The sequence below is a fragment of the Neospora caninum genome, chromosome IV, assembly GCF_000208865.1.
Source record: "Neospora caninum Liverpool complete genome, chromosome IV".
Taxonomy (NCBI): Eukaryota; Apicomplexa; class Conoidasida; order Eucoccidiorida; family Sarcocystidae; genus Neospora; species Neospora caninum.
The window spans coordinates 1,523,881-1,547,391 of NC_018389.1; the positions used below are offsets into that span (position 1 = coordinate 1,523,881).

Consider the following 23,511-nt stretch of genomic DNA (forward strand, 5'->3'; position numbering starts at 1 on the left):
CGGATCCTTTCTCTTGGAGACAGCAGCCACGGCCGAAGGGAGCTGTGGAACAGACGAAGAGAAGGACGACGGAGGAACGGAGCGCGCCGCGCGGTCTGAGGCGGGAGGCGTGGCCGTTGGCGCTGCCGAATGCGGGGGAGAGAGAGCGGGAGAAGTTGAGGAAGACAGAGAGGCAGAAAAGAGAGAGGAGGAAGATGGAGAGAGAGACGAGGAAGACGGTGAAGAGAAGTTAGAGCAGGAAGAGGATGAGAAGATCGACGACGCGGAAGAAGAAAATACAGAAGAGGAGGAAGCGGAAGAAAAGAGAGAGGAAGAGTGCGAGGGCGCGGGGGATGAAGAAGAGGAGGCAGCCGGCTGGGGCGGAAACAATGAGGAAGACGCTAATGAAGACGAGGAGGGAAAGAGAGAGGCGGAGGAAGGAAGCCCAGAGGCAGACACGGCCGCAGAACCTGCAAACAGAGAAGACCCGGAAGAAAAGAGAGACGACGAAGCGTGGCCGAAAGAGGAAGAAGGCGCAGAAAACGGGAGAGAAGCAGGAAAAGAGGCTGCGCTGTGGGCAAAGAGGGAGGGAGACGGCCCTGGGAGAGCAGCCGGTCGGCTAGAAAACACGGAAGAAGACGAGGAGGAAAACGGAGACGGCTCCATTTTGACAAGAGGCTGGTGGACAGGAGAACAACTTTGGTTTCGCCGAATTCAAACACGCCAAACAGCCGCCCCCCCCCCCCCCTTCTCCGTTGTCCTGCACACGCCGCGGGCAAGGAAAGGAAACGACGAATCTTGAGAGGAAAGCGAGAGCGAGGGAAACAAACTGCGCCGAGAGGAAGACACCGGCCGTAAGGAGAGACTGCTGGCGAGAAGGAGGGACATACGGAGGGCCGGGAGAAGCCAGCGCCTCCACAGACAGCCACCGCGGAGAACGAAAGGGGGGAGGAAAGGAAATGCATGCGAAGAAGGAGGCATAAAGGGAAATGATTTACTGGGGGAAATGAAACACAGAAAAGGGATTTCCCGCGTTTCCCTTCTCTGAAGAAGTGATCATGGGCCACCCCGGACCGTGTGGATTGTTTTCCGACCGCGGCTGGGCAACTCTGTGGAGAGGAATTGGTTTCCGAGTGCATGCAGCTGAGAGGCACATGCGACATGGCGCGCGCGGATAAAGATCAACGAAAAGGCCCCGACAAAAGCTTTTTCCGAGAATTTTTTTAATGTGCAAACTGCTTCGGTTCTTCCTTTCTTCACTGTCCCGTCTGTCTCTTCTTTCTCGTCTTCCCGGAGTGGTGGTGGTCCTCTCGGCCGCACCTTTGACCAGCCATGAGCTTTTTGCCGCTCCCTGCATTGCCCTTTCTTTTCTGTTTTGTTTTTTGCGGGTGACTCGCTCGGGAGCGCTGCGCGGCGCAGACGCGTTTCGCGGGTTTCAGGAACAAGATGCGAGCTTAGACCGTTTTCTCTTGCGGCACTGAGCCGTTTCTGAGTCGATCAAGCAACGACATCGAAAAAAGATATTGACACACACTGGAAAGGCAGACAATGCAACGACGCAATCTTGTCTTCGCAACGCCATCGCGGCGCACGTGGTTCTTTTCCCAGCCCTTGTCTCTCCACGCGTCGACGCCCCTGCAGTCGCCTCTGCCGTCACAGCGGTCCTGGGCTGTCCCTTTTGTCGTGCGTCCTTCCACTCCTACCCACCCTCCTTGTTTGTTTTCCCGATCCTCTGTGTACCCCTCTTCCTTCACTTCCTCCTCTCCTTCCTCTTTTCCCCCGCGTTCCCTCTTCACGTCGGTGTCTCTCTGCGCATCGCCTACATGTCAAATCGCGCGCACGACGTGCCGCTCTTCTCCCTCCGCCTCTTTCTGCTCCTGCCGTTGTTTCTCTTCTTCAAGTTCGTCTTCTTCGGCCTCGCTGTCTCCCTTGGGCGCGGCTAGCTTCTCCCCCCGTCGCCTTCTAACTGGTTTTGTCTGTTTGTTCTCCCTGGCGTTCGTGGCCGCATCTGCCGCTGAAAGCCGCGCGGCGGAAACCGAGGCGGAGGCGAGAGGACAACACAAGGGAGGAACCAAGCAGGCCCGAGACAGCAGGAAGGACGAGCGTCACGCTGAACCGCAGACTGGGAAGAACGAGGTGACGGCCGGGCCACCGGCCTCGACTGGTCCCGGCTGTGAAGGCGCGCCTCGACAGGAAAGAGGACAGGCGCGCGAACGAGGGGAGTCAGAGGAGGAAAGCCCGCGTAAAACGAGACAGGAGCTACAGGAGAAGGGATGCGAGACAGGCGACAGCGCGGTCACACAGATAGAACGGCCACACATGTCCCCAGTCAAGAAGAAAGCCGCGACCTCGCCCGAGGCTGTGGCAGATCGGTAAGGCGAAAACCGAAGCAAGGGTACCCCTGCTCATTGACGCAGGAATACCCTTGTCGGGGGAGGTTGAGAGCCTATATCGAGCGCTTCGTGCGCTGCTTTTCTCGCTCTCAGTCGCTTTGGCTCCCCTTCCTTATGTCCTGTTTTTTTGTGGCTCCATCCGTGCTCGTTCGCCTTCTCTCTTCGTTTTTTATTGCTGGTCCTCCACTCGTCGTGCGGTTGCCCGCCTCGATGTGTGGGGAGTCGCACCTTTTCTCGACGTTTTTCTCCCTTTTTCGCGAGTCCGTCGTTCTCCATTTTTCTTCACCTTCCTTGGTTTGTCACCCCGACGGTTCGCCGCGCTTTCCTCGCCTGATCCACTGCTTCTTCGTGCGTTGGTGGCGCTTCGTGTTTCAGCTGCGAGGATTCTCCGACGCAGGCCGCCCAAGGCGACTGCCTCCCTGACGATCTCCGTCGCGCCTTCTTCGCTCTTCTCGACGACGAACAGTCTCGTGCTTCGTCCTCTGTCTCGTCTTCGTCGCTTGCCCCTGCCATGTCTCCTTCCCGTTCTTCCTCTCCTTCGGCTTGATCTCCTTTCCCCCCTTCCTCTCGCCGTCCCCTTCGTTCTCTCCTCCGCTTCATTCTGTCTTTCGCCTCATCCGCTTCCGCCGCCGGCGTTGTGTTTCGTCGTCCTCTGGAGAGTCTTTTGCGCCCCGTTGTCTGCACGGGCGTCAGGGCCCGAGGCTGTCAGCCGACTGGCGTGAAGCGTGACGAGCCGCATGCACCGCGCGCCCGCCTCAGGCGAGTCGTCACGGCGCCCCTTCGTTAAAATAATCCTGTCTCAGCGATTTTCACTCCCAGTTTCTTCCCTTTGGTGTGGCCGTTCGAAGGCTAAACCTGCCGCTCTCCGGCACTGCCTCATCTTGGCTCGGCGACCGCGGCGACCGCTTCGTCTGCTTCGTCCGCTTCGCGGTTCGTTGCCGCCGCGCATGGATCTTTTCTCCCCACTGATCTAAAGCCCGCCCGGGGCTCTGTCTCTGTGTTGACAATCGAGGGTCCAGAGAGAGACGTGACGCCCACGGTTCTGCAGTCTGCTCGCCTCTCAGCTCCGTGCCGACACACGCTGCGACAGATGCAAGGAAACGGTTTCGGCTTCAAGCACTGCCCCGTCGGGTTCGTAAGCTGGTCAGAAGAACCGCAACTCACCGCGCACTCCGCACAGCCGCCAAAGCTGAGAAGCGCGAGACGCAAACGCCTCTCTTCCAGAGAATGCGGCGAGGGCGATTGCAGCGCTCCGTCGAAGCAGGAAACTGAAACACGTGGCATTGTCTTTCCTCACCTGATATGCTACCATGTTGCCAACGGATACATATATATATATATATATCTTCCGAGTCCTCTCTGTATCGGTACATATATATATGCATATACATTTATATATATGATGTATATATATATCTTTATGTGATATTTGTATATTGGGAGATCTCTGACTTTTACGAGGTGATCGCGGGTGTCGGGAGAAGGGTCGGCGTTTCTGTGGAAATGGAACACAGCCGCTTTTTCGCGTGGCTGTTGGGTGCGCCTTGCGTGTCACGGCTTGGAGCGGGTTTTTCAATCCGCAGAACGAAAAAAAAAAACGGTTGTTCCACTTGCGCGAGAGAGGACAAAACCAGAGAGGTACGTTTCGCCAAGACACTCGAGGCCGCAGGGACGGTCCACGACCGAACAAATGCACAGAAACGAGATGGAAAGAGCGTTTACAGAAAGAACGGAACAAAGACGACACACAGAGACGCGACGACGCGCAACGGAAGCAGCCAAAGACATGAATTGAATCACAAGGTCAAAAGGGGAGGCATCGCCGCGTCCCTTCTTCTCTCGGCGGAGGAGCGAGACAGGAGAAGAGGGAACAAGAGCCCGCAAAAAACAAAACGGAAGCAGTGGACACAAAGGGAAGCCAAGAACGGTAGACGATGGCGAGAGCATCGGAGCGGAGAACGGCTGAAGAGTGTACAGAAAAACGTTTAGACTATACGGAACAAAGAAAAACGCTCAGAGCTGCATTCGGGAGTCTCGTCCCAGTGCCCCCCTCTGGTCATGGAAAGAACGGAAGCGTCAGCACGTCTGTCTGCCTTGCACGTGTCGTCCTTTTGCGATGGCGACGCTCGCCGCTGTCTTCTTCCTTGTCAGTTGCCACGCGGGCTCGGCGTCTCATCTTCCCACCTCGCACCAAGGGTGCGCGCTAGGGAAATCCCGTCTCTCTCTACTTTTCCTCCTCCTCGGGGCACGTTCGTTGGTCTCCGCGTTGCGTCGTTTTGTACCCTTTCACCTGCGGGCGTCTTTCTGAGGTCCCCTCCGTCGCTCTTTCTCGCGCTTTTGCCATGGCTTTCGTCTGCCGCGCGCGCGCCGGCTCTCCGTTCTCCTCCCGGCCTTACAACAGCTCCTCCCAGTCGTCAGGCACTTCGCGTTCTTTCTGAACACAACAGCAGGCGTGTTTGTCGTGAACAAAAAAGCCGTGCCGCAGAGGACTGGTCACGGGAGGAAGGGGGGAGAACGCAAACATCAAGACACACTCCAACTGGCTCTAGGGGGAGCTTGAAAACCTACACGTGCATGCGGGCAGTCACGCCGATCGAAACGCAGAGCGAAACGCGAACCAAAACGACGAATGGACACAGGGTGCAACGTTTTTCTCTGCGGAGTCACCCGTCCACCGCCAACAGACCGGCATTCAAATATCGCCACAGACGTACATCTATCTGCATGTAGACACATGCATGTCTATCTAGGCGTCGCCTCCCTTCTCTCTCCCTCTGTGGGGCTCATGCCTATCTTCCCGTTTCTCCACTCTCAACTCGTTGCGTGCTCTAGTCCGTCCAGTCCGTCCACCTCTTCCCTCGCCTCGCTCCTTCCCTTTGGTTTCCTCTGTGTCTGACCTCGCGTTCCTCCTCTTCCTCCGCGGCCTTCTTGGCGGGGCTCTGCGACTGAGCGAAGGTCCGATCGAACTGACTCGCGCCGGTCGTGTGGAAGTCGCACTGAAACCCCTGCGGAACGAAAACCTGTCCGGCAGCGCCGCCGCCGCGCGCAGCTCCCGCGCCTTGCCGCGCGGCGAAGGAGGCGGAGCGCGGGAGGTTCCCGCCCGGAGCGCCCTGTGCAGGCAGCGCGTACCGAGGGGCGTCCAGATGATCGTTCAGCCGGGTAATCGGCACGATGGAGCGCCTGCGGGACGAAAACGAAGGACGCGGAGAAAGGAGAGCGCTGCAGCCACGCCACACAACTAGGGCGGAAGAGGAACACGGAAAGGAGAAAGACGGCATAGTGGACCAGACAAGCAAAACGCGTGCACATGTCTCGATATATATATATATATATATATATATATATAATATACGTAAATATATATTGAATATACACATATATACAGATATGTATAGATGTGGAAACGAGGGTGTTTGTACACAGGCGGCAAGCCAGGTACGCGTATTTCTTTCGCGGTGGATGGACGCAATACAAACATGTGTTTTAAGGTAGTACGTTTGTATACCGCGTGAAAAGAGAAGAGAGAGCTAATGCAGGCATGTAGATCTCTACTACGGCGAGGGCGGCGACGGTAGGACTCCGCATGAAGACACGGTTGTGGCGTGTCAAGGACAGCGGATCAGCGACTGTTCTGTGTGAACCTACATGCTGCCAACCCATTGAATCCACGGTCGCCAGTTCGTTGCGTCGTTCCTGCATGAGCCAAAAATCAAGAAGAGAGAGACGCCGAGCTCCAGCGAACGCCCCGAAAGCTGGTCACGCCTTCCGACCCGCCGCGTGGCGGGCTGCGGCCGCGCTGTCCCCTTTCCCCCCAAGAAACACAAAGGCCCACACACCTTCCCGCAGGAACATACGCGCGTCTACACGCGCGAAGGCCCACAAATATCTAGCGTCCTCTATCTCATCTACGCGCACGTCGACACCGATACATCTTCATACCTATATATATATATATATATATATATATATATATAGGTAGTTCACACACGCCTATCCACACCACGCTATAAGCGCACGTTGGTGTGACTACTCACCTAGCCTCTTACCATCGATATATGTCCATGTGCACCGGTATCTATAGACAGCTATACATAGTCATAGGTGGATGCGAAGGAAATGCGAGACGAACAAAATGAAGGAAACGAGAATGTGCGCCGTGCGCAGAAGAGACGTTTTGTGTCGGTACGTTTCCGCTTTTCTTACCAGAGTGTTAGCTGGTCGCCGACGACAATGACGCCGCGTTTCGCGCGGGTGAGCATCACATTCATTCGGCGCGGGTCTCGGAGGAATCCGATTTCGCCTCGGGCGTTTGACCTGACCGCGCTGAAAATAATCAAATCCTTTTCCTTACCCTGAAAGCCGTCCACACTGTCCACTTCAATTTGGTAGCAGGCCGGGGGCTCCTGCGAACGACAAAAAGTGCAACGCATGCAGCGTGAAAGTTGACTCGCCGAGCGAGGCGCCACCGGTGGGACGGCGAACCGAGAACGTATATATATATATATATATATATATATATATGTATAGTTCCGTATATCTCTACAGACAGAGGTACACATTTCGGGTGTAAGCGTTCGGCACCTCCCACAGCTGCCCCGCACGGCACACAGCAGGTAAAGCGACAACGAGAAACGAAGTGACAACAAAGTGCTTGGAAACCCACACAAGGCCGCACGGACGTACTGATACGTGGAAGCAACGAAACCAAACTTGGCAACACACACAGGCATGCTGCCAGCATCTAGAGAACACGCGCCAGCATATGTATATACATATATATATATATATATATATACATATGCGTGGATGTATATACACCCGGATCAATATCAATAAATAAATATATGTATAAATATGTACACACATCTGTATAGGCGTATGTAAGAATATGTATGTCTATGGATATGCAGAACTGTGCATAGTGATTTGGCCTATCTCTATAGATATGATCGTTTTGTGTATCTATCTGGGAAAGCGTGTGTAGGCGCGTGTGCATGTGCACATGCACTTCTTCCTGTGCAACCCTTGACTTGCTGGCATAGGCAGGTGAGAGGCTGTGCCGCGTCTTACAAACGTTTCGTTGATGGCCTTCCGTAGCCGAGCCTTTTGGGCGTCGTACGGGGTTAGGACGCCAATCTGAGAAGGCAAGACGCTCCCCTCATTCGCCACCGACTGCAGGATCGCGATGATCGGATCGATTTCCCTGCATGCACAGGACAAACAGAGCGCGTGGCACTGCAACGGGAACAGCCTCCACAAAAATATCTCTACACACTTCTAACTTCTCCCATGCAGCTGCATATGTGCATACATCTAAGGAGACTATTTACGGCATGCATCTCCAAACGCTTACTCCCGAAATGTGTACCTGTGTCTGCAGGGATATACCGAACTATATATATATATATATATATATATATATACATACATACATACATACATACATATATATATATATATATATATACATTGCTTATGTGCGGCCCACTGGGATGCGCCTCGTCCTTTCGTATATGAATCTGTGTGTGTGTGTGTGTGTGTGTCCAGATGTCATAGCAACACGACGAACGCGTGTTTTCGATGCAGACTGCCACAGCTGCGGCAGCGCGTCGCATTTCTGCGCTCCTTCGAGGAGGGCTAAGCACAGCTGCAAGCATCACGACAAGGCGTGCTGGATTTGCGTAAAGACAGATTCCACGATTCGGTTCGCCTTACGCTGCGCTGTATTTCGAAGTGCCCTGAGAGGCCTCAGAGCCCGAGAGACCCGCCGCTGAGATGTCAACGAGGCAAACGCGACTGTTCTGCGAAGGCCAGCGGAAGCCGGCGACGGGCGGTCGATTTCGGTCGTCAACGTCTGCAGACCAAAGACGCGGAAACGGCCGGAAAATGGCGACAAGGTTCTACCGGCAAAACAAAGACGAGACGGCCGCCACGCGTGTGCGTATATATATATATATATATATATATATACACGAGTGGGTATATATACACATACGCGTGTGCGTGTTTGCACATGTTAGCGATTCCCAGTCGAGAGTCAGACATCCGGAGCGTTCTAGGATAGTGCAAAGCGTAGGGCGGGTGGACAGAGAGAAGCACGTGAAGAGTGGGAAACGCAGGTACAGATACGTGTTTCCCTCCGGTGTTTTGCGGGACTGGATGCACAAACAGGAATACCTGCACAAAGATGCAGCAGGAAAGGCATAAAAATGTACATTGTCCAGAACTGCGTTGACGGCCACAGGGAGGCCAAGGCTCCGAACTCGCGACCTGCGGACACACGCGGATTTTCCTTTAATCTTCTCCGTGCATGCGGCAAAAAAGCCTGTGATGCACCGCAGACCGCACACCCGTGCCTGCACTGGAGAGAGCAAGAAAACCGTCGGGAAGCGAATTACCTCTGCTTTGAATTTTTCCATCGTAGAACTGGAGGTTCGGGAAGTAGGCGATGGACGGATGCATGCGCCGCTGCTCATCCAGAAGTTGGATGGGCGCGATGCCGCTTCCCACGAAACGCTCCAAAAGCGACACATCCAGTCTGAGACAAATTCAGATCGACACACACACACACACACACACACATCCCGAATGAGGGCGCGGCCGCACGTGGCAACGGCTCTCACCGGCGGAGCAGTGCCGGGATACCGGAAACACACCGAAATACAAATCCTCATACCGCAGCCCGCTCTGACAAAACCGCCAGGCTCTGGCCACTCAACCACAGCGGCACGAAGAAGTGTTTGTGTGTCTCTCCAAGAATCTACACACATACACACAGGACTATCTACATACACATACATGTCTAGGTATTTGTATATGTACGTCTGGCTGCAAAGACACCCATTGAGAGTGGAGTACACATATACATATATATAAATATATAGGCTGTGGCGGCAAGCACAAACTTGTACAAATCTTTACCTTCATCGCAGAGAACGGTATATGGAACGAGAAGCACTCTGCGGATTCGGGTGTAGAATGTGCACTTGCGGGGCGTGGAAACACAACAGTGCTCTGCCGATAAGGCGAGAGAAGCGTTTGCGAGCTCACCCTCGAGAAGCTGCCTCGGGAGAGAGAATGGTGGGCGGAAGTTGTTTGTGGTCTCCAATCAACACAAAGTTTCGACATCCGCGGGCAAGCGGAATCAAGTTCGACGGCTCTGCGAACACACAAGTCCACCCCGAGTGCCTGCATGCAAATTTTGTTCACCGCAGTGGTGTTTGCATGCAAATTACGTTCACCCCGCTCGTGTTTGCATTGCCTCGTGCGTCGGCGGCCTCGCGAGCAAGAGAAGAAACGACTGGAAAACTGGGAATCTCTCACCGATCGCCTGGGCCCCCTCGTCAATGATGACTCGCGGAAACACGAGATCGTCAAACATCTCGTGGCCGCTTCCCACACACGTCGCGATGATGACGGGCTGTCGGCGAATCGCCTCTCTGAAGAGCGCCATGCGAACGGTCTTCGCCTCCCCGTACATGCCGTTCTGCTTCAGGCGCACGTAGTCGCGGTATCGGCCTAAATCTGGAAACATAGAAACCGGAAAGAGGAAAGAAAAACAGAGAAAGATCGGAAGACGACAGAGAGAGATAGAGACGAGAGAGGAACGACAGGGAGACGAAAGGTGGTTGGTGGACGGAAGAGCGAGAGACTGAAGAGCGAGAGACTGAAGAGCGGGACAGACGACGACGAGAGACAGGGTAGACGCCAAAGGAGAGAGCAAAGAGGCGCGCGCCTGGCCACACGGAGGAAAGGCCGCAAAGCCCCAGCTTTCCGTGAGGTGTCTCCAGATTGAATCACTTTCCTAGAGGTCCGTTTCGGCACATGTTCAGAGCTCACCTGCAATCGCCTCCTCCTGGAGATCCGACTCGCTGCCGTTCCCCACACGCACGCTGCGAATTCCGCGGGCGCTCAGACCCTCCATCAGGTTATCCGCTGACACACAGGCCGGGGCACACGCATGCATGTGGAGAAATGCAAGCAAACCTACATATACGCGCGCCCCTGACCTGGTGAGCAAGCGCTGATTCAGAGAGCGGAGGCTGAAGCAGACCACAACGCGCTCGGCAACGGCACTCAAGGGAAGACGGTTCTCTCGGCATCCATGCACATACATGAGAACTTAGAGAGAAAGATAGGGAGATACAGGGAGAGAGCGAGAGGTTGGCAGTCGTTGAGATAGATAGACATCAAGGTAAAGACAGATTTGCACCGATGCGTTGCATGCAGGTAGAGGTATAGGTGGCCAGGTGGAGGGATCAACGGAGATAGAGAAAAGTGTCCGAGCGAAGATGCCCCAAAGAGGGGCGAAACGGTTACCTGCAACGTTGCTATCGGCAACCGCGAGAATTTTCTTCGAGGGATCGTTCCGCTGCCACGCGTCGATGATGGCGCAGGCGACGTGCGTCTTCCCGGTGCCGGGGGGCCCTGCAGAGCCGGAACAAACAGCATTTTCTTACTTTTGGAGCACTGTTCGGCGGCCACGCTATGCTTCTAGCGACGGGAAGCATGCGGAAGAGCTTACAAATAATCCTCTCTCAGAGTGTCTACCGCGGGAAAAAAGCGCGAGAGGGGAAAATGCGACTGCGCAGCGTGCCTCCGACGGCGCCCCGCACCAGGCCGCCTGTCTATGCGCCCGACTCAACGCGCCAAAGACCCGCCCAAAACTCTGGACGCAAGACGGACTGGAACCAGAAGAGAAGACTGTCACCACTCACGAACGAGGCGTATGCAGAACCACACTAAAACATACACACAAATAGATATATATATATATATATATATATGATAGGCAAGCAGAACCACAGATCTGCATTGGATTCCTAATCAGACTCGAACTGTTGCATTATGGAAATACATACACCACAACCCAATTCACACGCATCCACACGTCCTGACAGCAATAAAGGTATGCTGGTGTACAGGTGTATATATATATATATATATATATATATGTAAACAGGTCTAAACCTATCAGTGCAATATATATGTATGTATATATATATATATATATATATGGGTGTCTTTCCGTGAGAGGCGTTGTGTGTGCGCAGATTACAACAAGTCACGGCTCTCGCTACGGAGTTCCGTTCTCTGGTTCCTCTGGAGCTGCGCCGACCGCAAGCCTGACGAACCTTGAACGAGCGTGAGACGGTTGGTGAGAGCCGACAGGCACGCCGCCTTCTGAGGCCGCGTCAGAGGGAGACCCGTAGGCAGCACGACGTCAGTCAAATCGGTTTCCGGCGAGGGCGTCCCGAAATCGTTCCTATCTGACGCCAGTTGATTCCGAGCTTGCAAGGCCTGCGAGGCATCGAAGACGCGTCGGGGCAACACAGCTGTGCCGGAGGCAGAGACGTAAAGGCTGCATCGGTGGAGCAATCTTGCGGGAGCCTAGAGTCGCCGTCCCGATAACCACAAACGCACGCCGCGCCTTTCGTCTGGTCCACCTCCCACGCGAGCGACAAAAAAACAGTCTGTGTCCTGTCTCCGTCCCCAGAGCGTTGGAACGCCGCAGACTGCTCGCCCCGTCCTGCAGAGAGAGGCGCGTGGGGCGACTGCGCCCGAGAAGGAGACAGGCGCGTGAAGCGAGCCAACCGCTGCGACACGTGCGGGTACACAGAGGGTGCGACACGGAGAGTTAAGCACATCGAGCGACGGTGGAAAGACTCCTTGCGAATACTCACCACTTGCGAAAGAAGGAGCGAAGGCGGATTGTTCGCAGCCACGTAAGACTGCTGAAGTCGCTGTTTCTTTGTGTGTTGCAGCGCGGACGCTCCGACGACAGCCGCCTCGTCGCGATTGGCAAACGAGGCCGCGCTAAACATCTGGGCATCTGCGAGCTCGTTCAGCCGATGAAGCGGATCGAAGTGCGAAGGATCCACGTCACTCAACAGCGGCACCGGACCACCTAGAGAAAGAAAAAAGCGACAAAGACATGGACGAAACGCAAGCATACATGCATATATATATATGCATATATATATGCATATATATATATATATATGAAATATCGATTATGCATAGGTCCATATAAATATGTATATTTGTTGACACATATTTCCATGCAGATAGATATTTGTGGATAGAGATAAGGGGAAAGAGTAGCGAGATAGACAGTGATGGACAGAAAAGGGTTGCGGTGTGTACACTGATATCTAGATAGACTCTTCGGAGCGTATACGGAAACAGTACAACGCACTTCACAGTCTTTCGTATATCTGGAAGCCTGTCGCCTTTGTGGCATATCGGTTCTCCGCTGTTCCATTTCCCTTCGCTTCGCGTCTTGGACTCTCTAGTCTACACTTTGTTTTTCTTCGTCTGCTTCGCGCCCCGTGTGTGCGTATTTTCTCTCTTCTTGCTCCTCCCCTGGTGTCGATTCCGGCCCGCCGCCGTGCTGGCCTGTTCTGGCCTTCCGCTCGTGTCTCGCTCCTATACTCTGTCTCTTATCCCCTTCTCTCTTCTCTCTTTTTCCCCCGTCTCTCTTCTCTCTTTTTCTCCCTTCTCTCTTCTCTCTTTTTCCCCTTTCTCTCTTCTCTCCTTTTCTCCCTTTTCGCTTCTCTCTTTCTCTTCCTTCTCTCTTTTTCTCCCTTCCTGTTTCGTGTTGCTTCTCCCGGTTTCCCTTCACGTGTTTCTGGTCTGTTCTTTCTTGTGTTTCGTGCGTTTCCTTTCGCGCGCTTTCTTAACTCACGGCCAGCCACGTCCTTCGCCGGCGGCTCTCCGGTGTGGAGGAGCAAGTAGCGAATCTCAGGGGTGAAGGCGTATGAGGAGGTTGAGTGCTGAACAGGACAAGGGGACACTGCGACGCCCGGATGCGAGGAACGCTTCTCGCCGACAAAACGCTCGTCACACACGCGCGAGACGGCAGAAGAGCCCCGTAGAGTTTCGATGGGCTCCCGGCCGCGCAGCAAAAAGCGCCGAGACACTCGGCAGGCCATCCAGAGCCGGACGACGCAGCGCACGGGGTGGAGGGGAAAACGGAAATGGTAGCGGCTCAGAGGCTCTTTCGCGGCAAGTGAGACGACAGGAAGAACGCCGCCGGAGAGGACGACAGACACAGAGAGATAGAGAAAGAGAGAAGAGCGAGAACGGGAGTTAGAGAAAGACCAAGTTCGAGAAAGAGCGGGAAACACAGAGGGAGATAGGTGCATCAGCATGTGTTTGGACTTTAACTCCTCGCAACAGGTTTTATCTAGTGTCACGTCTCTCCAAAGCGCTCCTGTTGCTCGTGCGTCGACTTGACGAGGCCTACCGAGACGGGCATTCTGTGCATGGTGAGGCTCCGCAGCGCCTCCACCATCCGATCGTGTGTGACCGCAGGGGTGAGGTAGTAGAGCTTGAATCGGCGGCAGGCTGCGAGGAGGGGAAAGGAATCCCACATGCGTCGTCACACGAGGGCGGGTCCACAGATGTCTACGTAGGGATGCAGGAGTCGACACAGGGAGAAAAAACGAGAGACAAAGAGCCGGCGACGGACAGATGCAGGGACGGCTCGGGTCTGATCGTCCAGCACGGGGTAGAGGCATGCAGACATGGACACACGCCCTGCCGCAGGACAAAAACGGGTAGAACTCGAGGAGAGAGGTGTCCGCATATGTGGCCAGACAGGAGCGTCCACAGACACAGGAGGCGAGCTTCGCATTTACGTCTGGGAGCGAATAAACAGGTTGAAAGGTGAAACGCAAAAAGACATACTGAGGATGGCCGCGTGCTTGGCGCCCTCGCCTGATGCGAGTCGGACGTTGACGTTGAAGTTCACGCTGTCGCTCTTCACGCTCGTCACTACGCCCACGAAGCACTTCCGCTGCAACCCAGGAGGTGAACACATGCAGACCGCCAAGTGAGACACAAGCATCGTAAACGCACGTGCTCTCGCTCAACTTTCACATATGCATATATATAAACACGCACATGTATACGCGCACACATGTACATGCATAAGCATAAATATGTAAGTATAATGTACACGTAGATACATTACGCATTTGTATATGCACATATGAGTGCAGCAGATACATCTACGCAATTTACATAGTACGCATTCGTATCTGTGCATAGAGCAGACTTCCTGGAGCTTCGTCCCCGGCACTCCGCATTTGGGGACCCCGCGTTTCCTTTGTGCGCCCCGTTGCGGCCTCCCCGATCGCTGCGGGCGTACCCAAGAATCTTCGGAGTTCCGCTGCTCCTCGAAGGGGCGTAGCAGCACGCAGTCATCTTCCCGGAATTGCACGTTGGCGAGGAACTCCCGGTCTTCCGCTGGGCACAAGGCAGGGATAGAACCGACGGAAGTCGAATGCAGCGCCCGACACACATTCGCCCGTGCGCCGCCTCGTTTCGACGCACGTGAAAATACGCCTCTAAACGTCTGGAGCGAGCTACACGGAACACGGCGCGATGCATCTCATGCCAGCACATATATATATATATATATATATATATATATATAATACAGAGAGAGGTGTATGGATGTGTAGGCAATACCGAAGCATGGAAATGGAGATCTTCCCATCTATATGAAGATATCTGCACGGATGCAGATGGAGAGGTGCATATATATATATATATATATATATATATATACATGCATATATGTATATATATATGTTGAGAGACACAAAACTGTTTTGGGTGTTCCTCCTTGCCCCGAGGCATTTGACCAGAGAATTGCTCAGTCGAGTCTCCGACACGCGAGGAGATTCTCCAATGAGACGTGCCGCCTAGAACCAGCCATCGTTGGATGCAAGTAAGCACATAGATATCAATACGCATCTGACTATGTACACAACCGCACACAGATCTGGAGTGTCCGGACACACTGGTTTCCAGCGCCTCTGTACCTTTGAGAGTGGTACCGAGTGAGAAGACAGGCATGGCGGCGGACTTGCAGTTGAGAACCATGTGCTTTCCTTCGAACATGTCTCCGTAAGCTTTCCGGTCCTCGATCCCTGCGGCCAGTTGCGCTTGCCACTCCAGCGCGAGCATCAGGCTGCGCAGAAGCGAAAGAACACTCAGCAGCCAGTGCGTTCGCCCGTCTCTCACGACCCTCTCTTTCGCGCGCCTCTGTCCCTCTCCCTCGACGGGTTGCCAGGAACGCAGAGACAGGTAGACAGGCCTACGGAGAGGCGCAAGCGGCGAGGCGCATCGAGGGGAGGGTGGGGCAGAGACACCTGAAAAAGCGGCGCTGGACGCCGTGGGTGGGACGACTCAGAAAGCAAGCGGCCTTTTCGGCTTGCGAGTTCGCCGCCAAAGGACGAGTGCCCTCTCGGCTCACCGATAATTCTGGAAGTACTGCCTGGCCAGCGGGGACGGGAAGTAGCTCTGCTCCAGCTTCACGTCGCCTAGCTCGTGCAACACAGCCTGAAAAGACGAGCCGGAGCGCCGCACACAGACGCGAGAGCGACACACCGTGTGTGCGGCTAGAGTCACTTGGGACATCCGACTCTGAAAGGAGAGACACCCAGTCCGTCAAAGCAAACACGCGAACGCAGAGACCCTACTGGAGCGGCGTGCATTCCCATGCCGACAGCGCTCGGCACAGGTGTCTGCGCCGCGTCAGCAGCCTGTGCCTTTACACGTGAGTGCCCTCAAGAAGTATCCACGTTCTATGCACACGTCTGTCAACGGTAATATACATGTAGGGGCCGGCGTCCACATCCATATATGCATGTAGAGACTTACGGTTGCACTGATGCACGCAACTGTTCTGTCTCTGACACTCTCTAACTACATCCGTATACATATATACATATATATATATATATATATATGCATCTGCATTTTAAAATAGATATCCACACATGCGTATATATATATATATATATACGCATGTATACAATTGCGTGTTGATGGAAAGGGGCTGTTTCGGAAACCGAACGCGGCGACGGAAGACCGCTCTAGGTGGAGCGATCCGGCTTGCGAAGATGACACGAAAGGCAGGGAAGACTGCGGGCTACGCTTGTGGGGGTCAAACCCAATTGTGGGACTGTTGCATGCGTTTGAACAGACGCCGAACGAGACAGCTGCGGGGGGTGTTACCTGTCCGAAATTGCAGTTGGTGAGCACCGTGCATTCGTCGAGCAGCATCTCCCAGACGTCCGGCGGCATCGCGCGACTTCCACTGGCAGGCGACGGCGAGGCTTCATCTGCGACGGATGAGCAGCGGAGAGAGGCATGCGATCGCGATCGAAGCAACGAACGCAGAGGAAGCGGTGGAGACCCAAGGCGCCGCCGCATAAAGGAACGCAATCGAGGGCAAGATGCGTCTGCTCGCTTCTTCTCCACGACGCGAGAGACACCCCCGTAGAAAGAGCGAGAGACACAGAGAGAAAGGAGATACACGACAGCCAAGAGAGCGGTGGAGTCCAGAGCCTTGCGGGCGTAGACCCGACTGCCAAGTTCTTTCCAGGCTGGTTATACACTTTACAAGCCGAACTTGTACGTGTCTCCAAACGCCCCTTTTCTCGAAGAAAAAGCGAGAAGCGATTTGTCGGGCCTCGCGCGCTTCCCCGAAGCGACACTTGCGAAGACCACCAACGGATGCAGATTGTGTTTTCTACTTTCATTTTCCTCTCGCCGGGAGCCGCGAAGGCTGCCTGCTTTCTCGCGGCGGGGTGCTCTGTCGCGTCCTCCGCCTACCTGAGGCCGACGCAGTCACGGTCTTCAGCGTTTGCAGGAGTGCGTCGATGAGAGATCGTTCGTTCTCTGCAAGGGCCATGCGCCACACTGTGGGGAGAAACAGCCGCCAGACGGCACTGGTAGTCGCCTCAAGCAACGCGCAGGCCTTGGCCACATACACTTTTCCTTCCTGAGGACATAGCGAGGCACACGCCCATCGCAGGAGTGCGGACAGTGAAAACGCGGGACAGAAGACGAAGCAGGCAGCGAGACAGACAAGCGAGACAGACAAGCGAGACAGGCGAGTGTGTGGAAGGCCTTTTTGGGGAAACTCCCAGCCAACCCGTCCAAGTGCATCTTCTACAGATGCGAAATGTATCGCGGCCATACGCATCCATGTATATATAAGGGCGCAGTTGAATACATGTATGCTAATCTGCATAGATACAAATATTTATATGTACGTCTGCACTTGTAGGGATAGCATCTCGCATATCGACATGTGCGCATGCATGAGTCAATTTGCATATCCAGAAATAAATATATTGATATACGCACGTGAATGCACGTGTGTCACGTTTCCTGCGCGTCCTGGCGTTCCAGGGTTTGGGGCTTGTCTCCTTACCGGTCGTTCTGCGACGAGATTCAAGAGGCTGCGAGCGGCCTGCCGGTCCGGCGCCTCGACGTGCTCAACGAAGCCAGCGTCGGCCATCATCTGCAGAGCCGCAGTGGCGCGCGCTAGCGGCTTCGACGACCCGATGCCGACGACGGAAAGCTGCATGCAGCGCGCGGCGGAAACAGAGGAGACGCGAAAAGCCGGCGTGGGAGCGGCGCGGGCGAGAAGGTCACGCAGAAAAGGGGAGAACACGAGCTACGCGCATCCCGTCCTCAATTGCCAAGGCCTCGCGTGCAGTCCGCCCGACCACAGACAGGCTGAAGAATCCGACATCGCGCGAGGGGGCCAGGCATGGCAGGCCCCGAGGCGGACTCGGAGACACAGGCGCAGTGCCGGAACCTAGAGGAGACACTGAGAGACGTCACGCGACGAGGGAAGAAGCGTGGACGCTCCCACCGATGCTGCCCTACGCGCCACGTCTTCGAGGATCCCGGTTGTTCGGTGCACGCCCGTTCCCCCGTAGCGTCTTTTTTCTCCGGTTTTGCTGGTCCTTCTTACCGTCCGGCTCCGTCCATCCCGCCCCGTCCATCGCCACTCCAGATTGCAGCGGTAGCCCTCCGCAGACACCGCGATCGTCTCTGTGGGCTGGGGCACGCAAGGACAGAAAGCAAGGCATGGAAGACAAAGCACACCCGCCGCGAGTGTTGCTCCTTCAGCGCCCTCCCTCGCCGGAAGCCCCGGCCAGACGCCAGTGCGTCGCGAGGATGCACAACTGCGCTGCGGTCTCCAGCTGACGCTTATCCCTCAAACGCCTCTAGCCACACGCTTCGCGCCAGAGCAACGCAGGTACGAGGAGAGATCTAGAGTGATGTGTACAGCGGGAGATACACGGCGAGAGGGAGAAAGAGACAAACAGATTGAAAAAGGAAGATGGGCACAGAGGCAGATATGGGCACTGATGCCTAGGCACCTCGGCCTATACATCTATATATATATATATATATATATATACATCTATATATATATATATATATATAGGGATATCGAAATGGTGTCAAATGCATAACGTTAGGCAGAGAGGCGGAACCCTTCTGGTTTCGCCTGTGTCTTCGGTGGAGCTTGCTGTTTTGCCTTACTTTGATTTGGTTTCTTGTGGTCAGGTTGTGGTGCTGCTGATTGATTTCTCCAGCGTCTTGCTTGGACAAGTGTGCGCCGTGGTTTCCTTTCCCGCGAGTTTCAGCTGCCTGCTGCTGGCGGGCTTGAGTCACCTGTCGATTGATCTTCTCGCGCTCCTCAGTCTGGCAGTCTTTGTACTGCGAAAGAGGCCAGACGAAGAAAGAATCGCCACCTTCCCAGCGCCCGAGAGAGTCTCTGCACCGAAGCCCAAACCTAGCCCGGCGGCGCTGGCCTTCCAGTGTATGTATACCATGAGCTGCAGTGTCTCGGAGGCTCTCTACGCGGCAAACGCGTCTCAAGTGTTTCGGCTCCTTCGGTTTCATCAGTCATCTTCCGAGGCGCCACCTCGCTCCCTGACGAATGCGAGGTTTCGTCATTTGCTTCATTCCAGTAAGGCGTAAAACGGAAAATAAAAACGCTCGGTTGTCTAACAAGGGGGTGTCTGCGTCGGCTCGTGCCCACATGTGTTTTCTCTCAGCCTCTCACCCAGCGTGTCTCTCCTTGCTCTGTGTCTCCTCTTTGTCTTTTTAGAGGGCGCATTTGTGTTCTCACCTTCAGCACTTTGAGGTACATGTCTTGCATGGCGGCGATCTCTGCCTCGCACGAGCTGTTTCCTCGGCCCGTTGACTCGATCCTCACTTCTTCGCCGCCCGACATGAAGGTCCACATAAATCGGTGTTCTGGAAACTCAACAAAAGACCACGGGAAGCTTGTGCAGATATGGGTGGACGTACACTCCACACACTCGTAATACATATATATATATATATATATATCAATATATGCATGAATAATTACGAATATATAGCTGTGTGTCTGCTAGCGGAGGCGATCTTTTCTACGTCTCCGCCCACCGCAAGGATCAAATAAGTACAGCCCTAAATGTACAAAATACTCACACATATGCATTCATGTGTATAGGCGGGAAATGCTGGCACCCAGGCGCGCGTTGAAAGCAGGCGCTACCCCCCATGCGTATAAAAGACGACGCAGCGATACGCAGAACGGCGGCAAGTGGTTCGCCAAGAAGAGAGCGACAACCCGGCGAGGCAACTGTCCAAGTGAGGCGGCGAAACGGCGGAGGCACGCGCGCACGGACAGGAAGACGACAGGCCGTACCGTTGCCTCCTGGGAACGACGCTTGTTTGCCGTGTATCTTGCCCCTAAGCGACGCGAAGAGACACCTCGTCACTTGTTCATACTCCTGCAACAAGGGCGCACTCGCACGCCAGGGGACCGTTGCCACAGTTTCACGTCAGAGACAGACTCCACGTTTTTTCACCACGACTGTGCATGCACGCGCATACACAAGCATATGTATGTACATACACACACATACATACTTCTATACAGGGCAATAGGGGTGTACGTATCTGCAGTCCATCGAGGACAACGATCTACATTTCGAGGTATAGTGTATGGACACCTGTCATTGAGCGGCCTGCCTCAGTGGTGTGCTGTTCTCAGCCTTCTTTTCCCCGTGTTCGTACGTGGAGCGTGACAGGCCCGAGTTGGCCGAGGAGTGCCTTGACGGCTTCCTTCTTTGCATCTTTCTTCGACCTGCCAATGCCCTCCGTTTGGATCTTTCGATTGCCCGCGATGGTCCAGGAGAGGGACGCTTTGAAGAACTGATTCTGATTCGACTCTTTGCCGCGTCGCGCATTCTTTGGCGGCGAGGGCGACGGCGTCGCAGACGCCCCGCCTCGAGAGCAGTCCTCGTGGACGACCGGCCGAAGCACCTGGAGACGACATGCGCAGAAACATCCACCACCCACGCGCGCGTGAGGGGAAGCCGAGGGTCTACGAGACTAAGAAGCAAAGCGAACTACCTGTCAATCGAAACCGAATCAGACGCGTCTCTTGCTCGGCATCTAGCTCTCGGCTCCTCCGATCTTTGGCGTAGAGCAAACCGCCTGCCATCTCTCCTTCGCTCCTTGCGCCCCAATTCTCCCCCTTCTCGTTCTTTTTCTTCTTTTGTTCTCACCGCTTGTCGGATGCCGTAGAAATGCAGCAGGTTCTCGTCGTCGACGATGTATTTGTTGAACTGCGGATTTCCCATGCCCCCGAATAGCTTGTCGACCGAGTCGGGCTGGTCCCGCACAGACGCGAAGGCCGCAGCGGGGACCGGAGCAGCCGGCGACCCGCAGAGAGGAGACGAGGGAACTGCATGCGGGGCGGTAGAGGCCTGGCGGCGGGGCTGCGAAGGAGGCCCAGGGCGTCCAGAGGGATACGCAGTCTGCGGGCCGGGCGCCGGCGTCGAGGACGGTCCATTGCGCGAGGAAGCGAAGGAGGCGGCGGCATCCTTCGAGAAGGCGTGAGCGCCCGATCTTCCAAAGTCGCCGCGGCCTCGCCGCGAGGGCGCGCCGCCACCGCGCTGGGGCTCCGGAGCGACGCCAGACGAGTAGCGCGAATCCGCGGGCGGCTCAGGGCCCTCCATCGCCGCTGCGTGCGCGAATCTGCGACTGCTCATCTCGGAAAAGCGCAAGAGCCCGGACGACGCAGAGGCCGGAAGCGCCGGGGACGCGGGAGATAGCTCGGAACTGTTGAGAGAAGGCCTCCGTGGTGAGGAAGCGAGACAGAAGAGACGTCGCTCAGGAGCAGGCGCGAATCCGAGAGGCAATGGAAGACTGGAGGCGGGAGAGAAGACAACCAGGCGGGCGGAAGAAGATGAAGAGCCGAGGGACGGAGCAGAGGGGGAGAGATGGGGGGACAGAAAGCGAGAGTGGTGGGCGAGAGGAAACGGGAACAGCTTCGCTCGAGCAACCGTAGATGCGGGGGGATTGCGGCGCCGAGACACGAAGGCGGAAAGCGGTGGACTGGGCACAGCTGACGCGCTGCGTCGGGGCGCTCCTCGACTCCAGAAGGCAGGTGGAGAGGAGAAAGAAGAGAGAGAGAGAGAAGAGAGAGAAGAGAGAGAAAAAGAAAAGGAAGAGAAAGAGAGAGAAAAAGAAGACACAGGAAGAGAAGGGCAGCGCTGAACAGGAAGACAGTGGGTAGACGGTGACATTGGCGGTGCAGAGAGAAACGAAGAGAAATGACGGCGAGGGAGTTCGCGGGGAAAATCGGCCTACAGAGACAGGAAGGACACGTGGCAACAGTCGCGATGAGAGGCAGAGATGAGAGGCAGAGATGAGAGGCAGAGATGGGAGGCAGAGATGTCAGTGCGTGGAGGGAAAGGGAGCAGCTACAGTGGACAGAACAGCGTGGCGGATGAACATGGCGAGCCGGCGATCCCGGGCCTCCAGGAATTGAGAGAAGGGAAAAAAAGGGACAGAGCGTGAAAAAGACAGAACACGACCCAGAGCTGGAGAGGTCGCCGCAAAGCGGAACGAGAGCGACCGCCGCCCCTGCCATGAAAAAACTGCGGCGGCGCCGGGGAGAGAGGCCCGAGCGGTTTCAAAGCGGAGTATGCAGCGAGAAGCGGACACAGACGCGAGCAGGAGGGACAAGGGTTCTGGAGACGAATGAGAGAGGAAGAAACAGAAAGGAGAAGACGCAGCGAGGGAGGCGAGAGAGGTCAAAAAGATGCCGAGGAAGGAAACTTTCAAAGGAAAAGGAGCCGAGGCACTCCGTCTCCCAAAGCGGGCGTGGACGCACACACGCTGAAGAGCACTCTGGCAGCAGAAGGGCGGGAAAAGGAGGAAGAGGCGAATTCAGAGAGAAAACCAGAAGAGGCGGGAAACGCGCGAGGCGATTCGGTATCAGGGAACGCTGCAGGCAGCTAGCAGGGAAGAGATTTTGCCCGCGAAAGGGACAGCGAGCGGGGTAACTGTCCAGAAAACAACACACAGACGAGGGCGGAGGACAGAGGCAAAAAAACAGAAAGAGCGAGCGAAACCCGAGGAGAGAAAGAAAGAAGTGCGATTTTCCAAGGCACAACTTACACTTTTGAGAGTCTTCAAAGCATGTGATGCGACCGCGTTCGTTCCCTTCTCTCGACACACTTGCTTTCCCTCTTCTTCTGGCTGCGGGGTTCTCGCTGCTTCTTTTCCTCGTACGCTGGCCACGACGGGTCCTCTTTCACCGCGTGCCTGCATAAAACCGAATCTGAGAGAGAGGGTCAGCAGCAAAGCGACGGATTTCCTCCCTTTTCTCTGTGAAGTCTCCCTTTCCCTTTCCCTTCTGGTCGACTTTTCGCTGATGCCCGAATATGCGCTCCAGGGGCGGCCGCCGCCGTCGCCTGGCTGCATGCATGCGCGCACGCGAGGAACTCTGCGGAAGGTGAAAAAGTCGGCGGGGCCAGGAACGAGAAAGGAAGTTGCCAACAGACATCGATCGTTTTCCACGAGGAGCCCGAGACACAGTTCACTTCCAAGAAGGTCCAGAACGGCCCAGAAGAACGCGCGTCGGCCCGAGAGGCAAACACCGAGGAAACCGAGAGGCAGCGAACGGTCGGCAGTCGTCCATTTTGTCTTGGTTCGCGGCAGGCTGAAGACACATTGCCACTTTTTGCAACAGACTCTAGGGGAGACAAGGAGACGGAGGGAGAAGCGATGACAGAGGAAGGGAAGAGACGATGGTAGGTAGCAGGCGAAACAAACTGGAACATCGACCTGTAGTTTTTTAAGAAAAAAAACTCCCTGCCTTTTGTTGTGAAGTGAGGCGAGAGAACCGAGAACAAACGAGAGCGAACCCGCAACATGGACAGAAAACAGAGATGTCCTCAGAAGCGAGGAAACTACCCCCAGATTTGTCTAGGCGGTTTCGGCCACCTATCTACTACGTATACGACCCTCG

The 23,511-nt window shown here is 55.1% G+C and overlaps 1 protein-coding gene across 1 annotated transcript; it reads right to left on the bottom strand.

Annotated features, from left to right (window-relative positions):
- Positions 1 to 5,200: 5,200 nt before the first annotated feature.
- NCLIV_011400 (putative ATP-dependent helicase) lies at positions 5,201 to 21,244 on the bottom strand (the record flags this gene model as incomplete). The annotated part of the gene is made up of 27 exons (XM_003880658.1): positions 5,201 to 5,552; positions 6,018 to 6,065; positions 6,576 to 6,775; positions 7,443 to 7,575; positions 8,088 to 8,226; positions 8,771 to 8,910; positions 9,423 to 9,531; positions 9,696 to 9,896; positions 10,212 to 10,307; positions 10,692 to 10,799; positions 11,507 to 11,672; positions 12,056 to 12,279; positions 13,060 to 13,147; positions 13,621 to 13,721; positions 14,064 to 14,172; positions 14,527 to 14,624; positions 15,206 to 15,354; positions 15,640 to 15,725; positions 16,404 to 16,510; positions 17,004 to 17,172; positions 17,608 to 17,757; positions 18,157 to 18,243; positions 18,735 to 18,911; positions 19,327 to 19,454; positions 19,894 to 19,978; positions 20,265 to 20,513; positions 20,759 to 21,244. 27 exons carry the CDS (start codon positions 21,242 to 21,244, stop codon positions 5,201 to 5,203), a joined length of 4,185 nt encoding a protein of 1,394 aa, XP_003880707.1.
- Between the last annotated feature and the right edge of the window lie 2,267 nt (positions 21,245 to 23,511).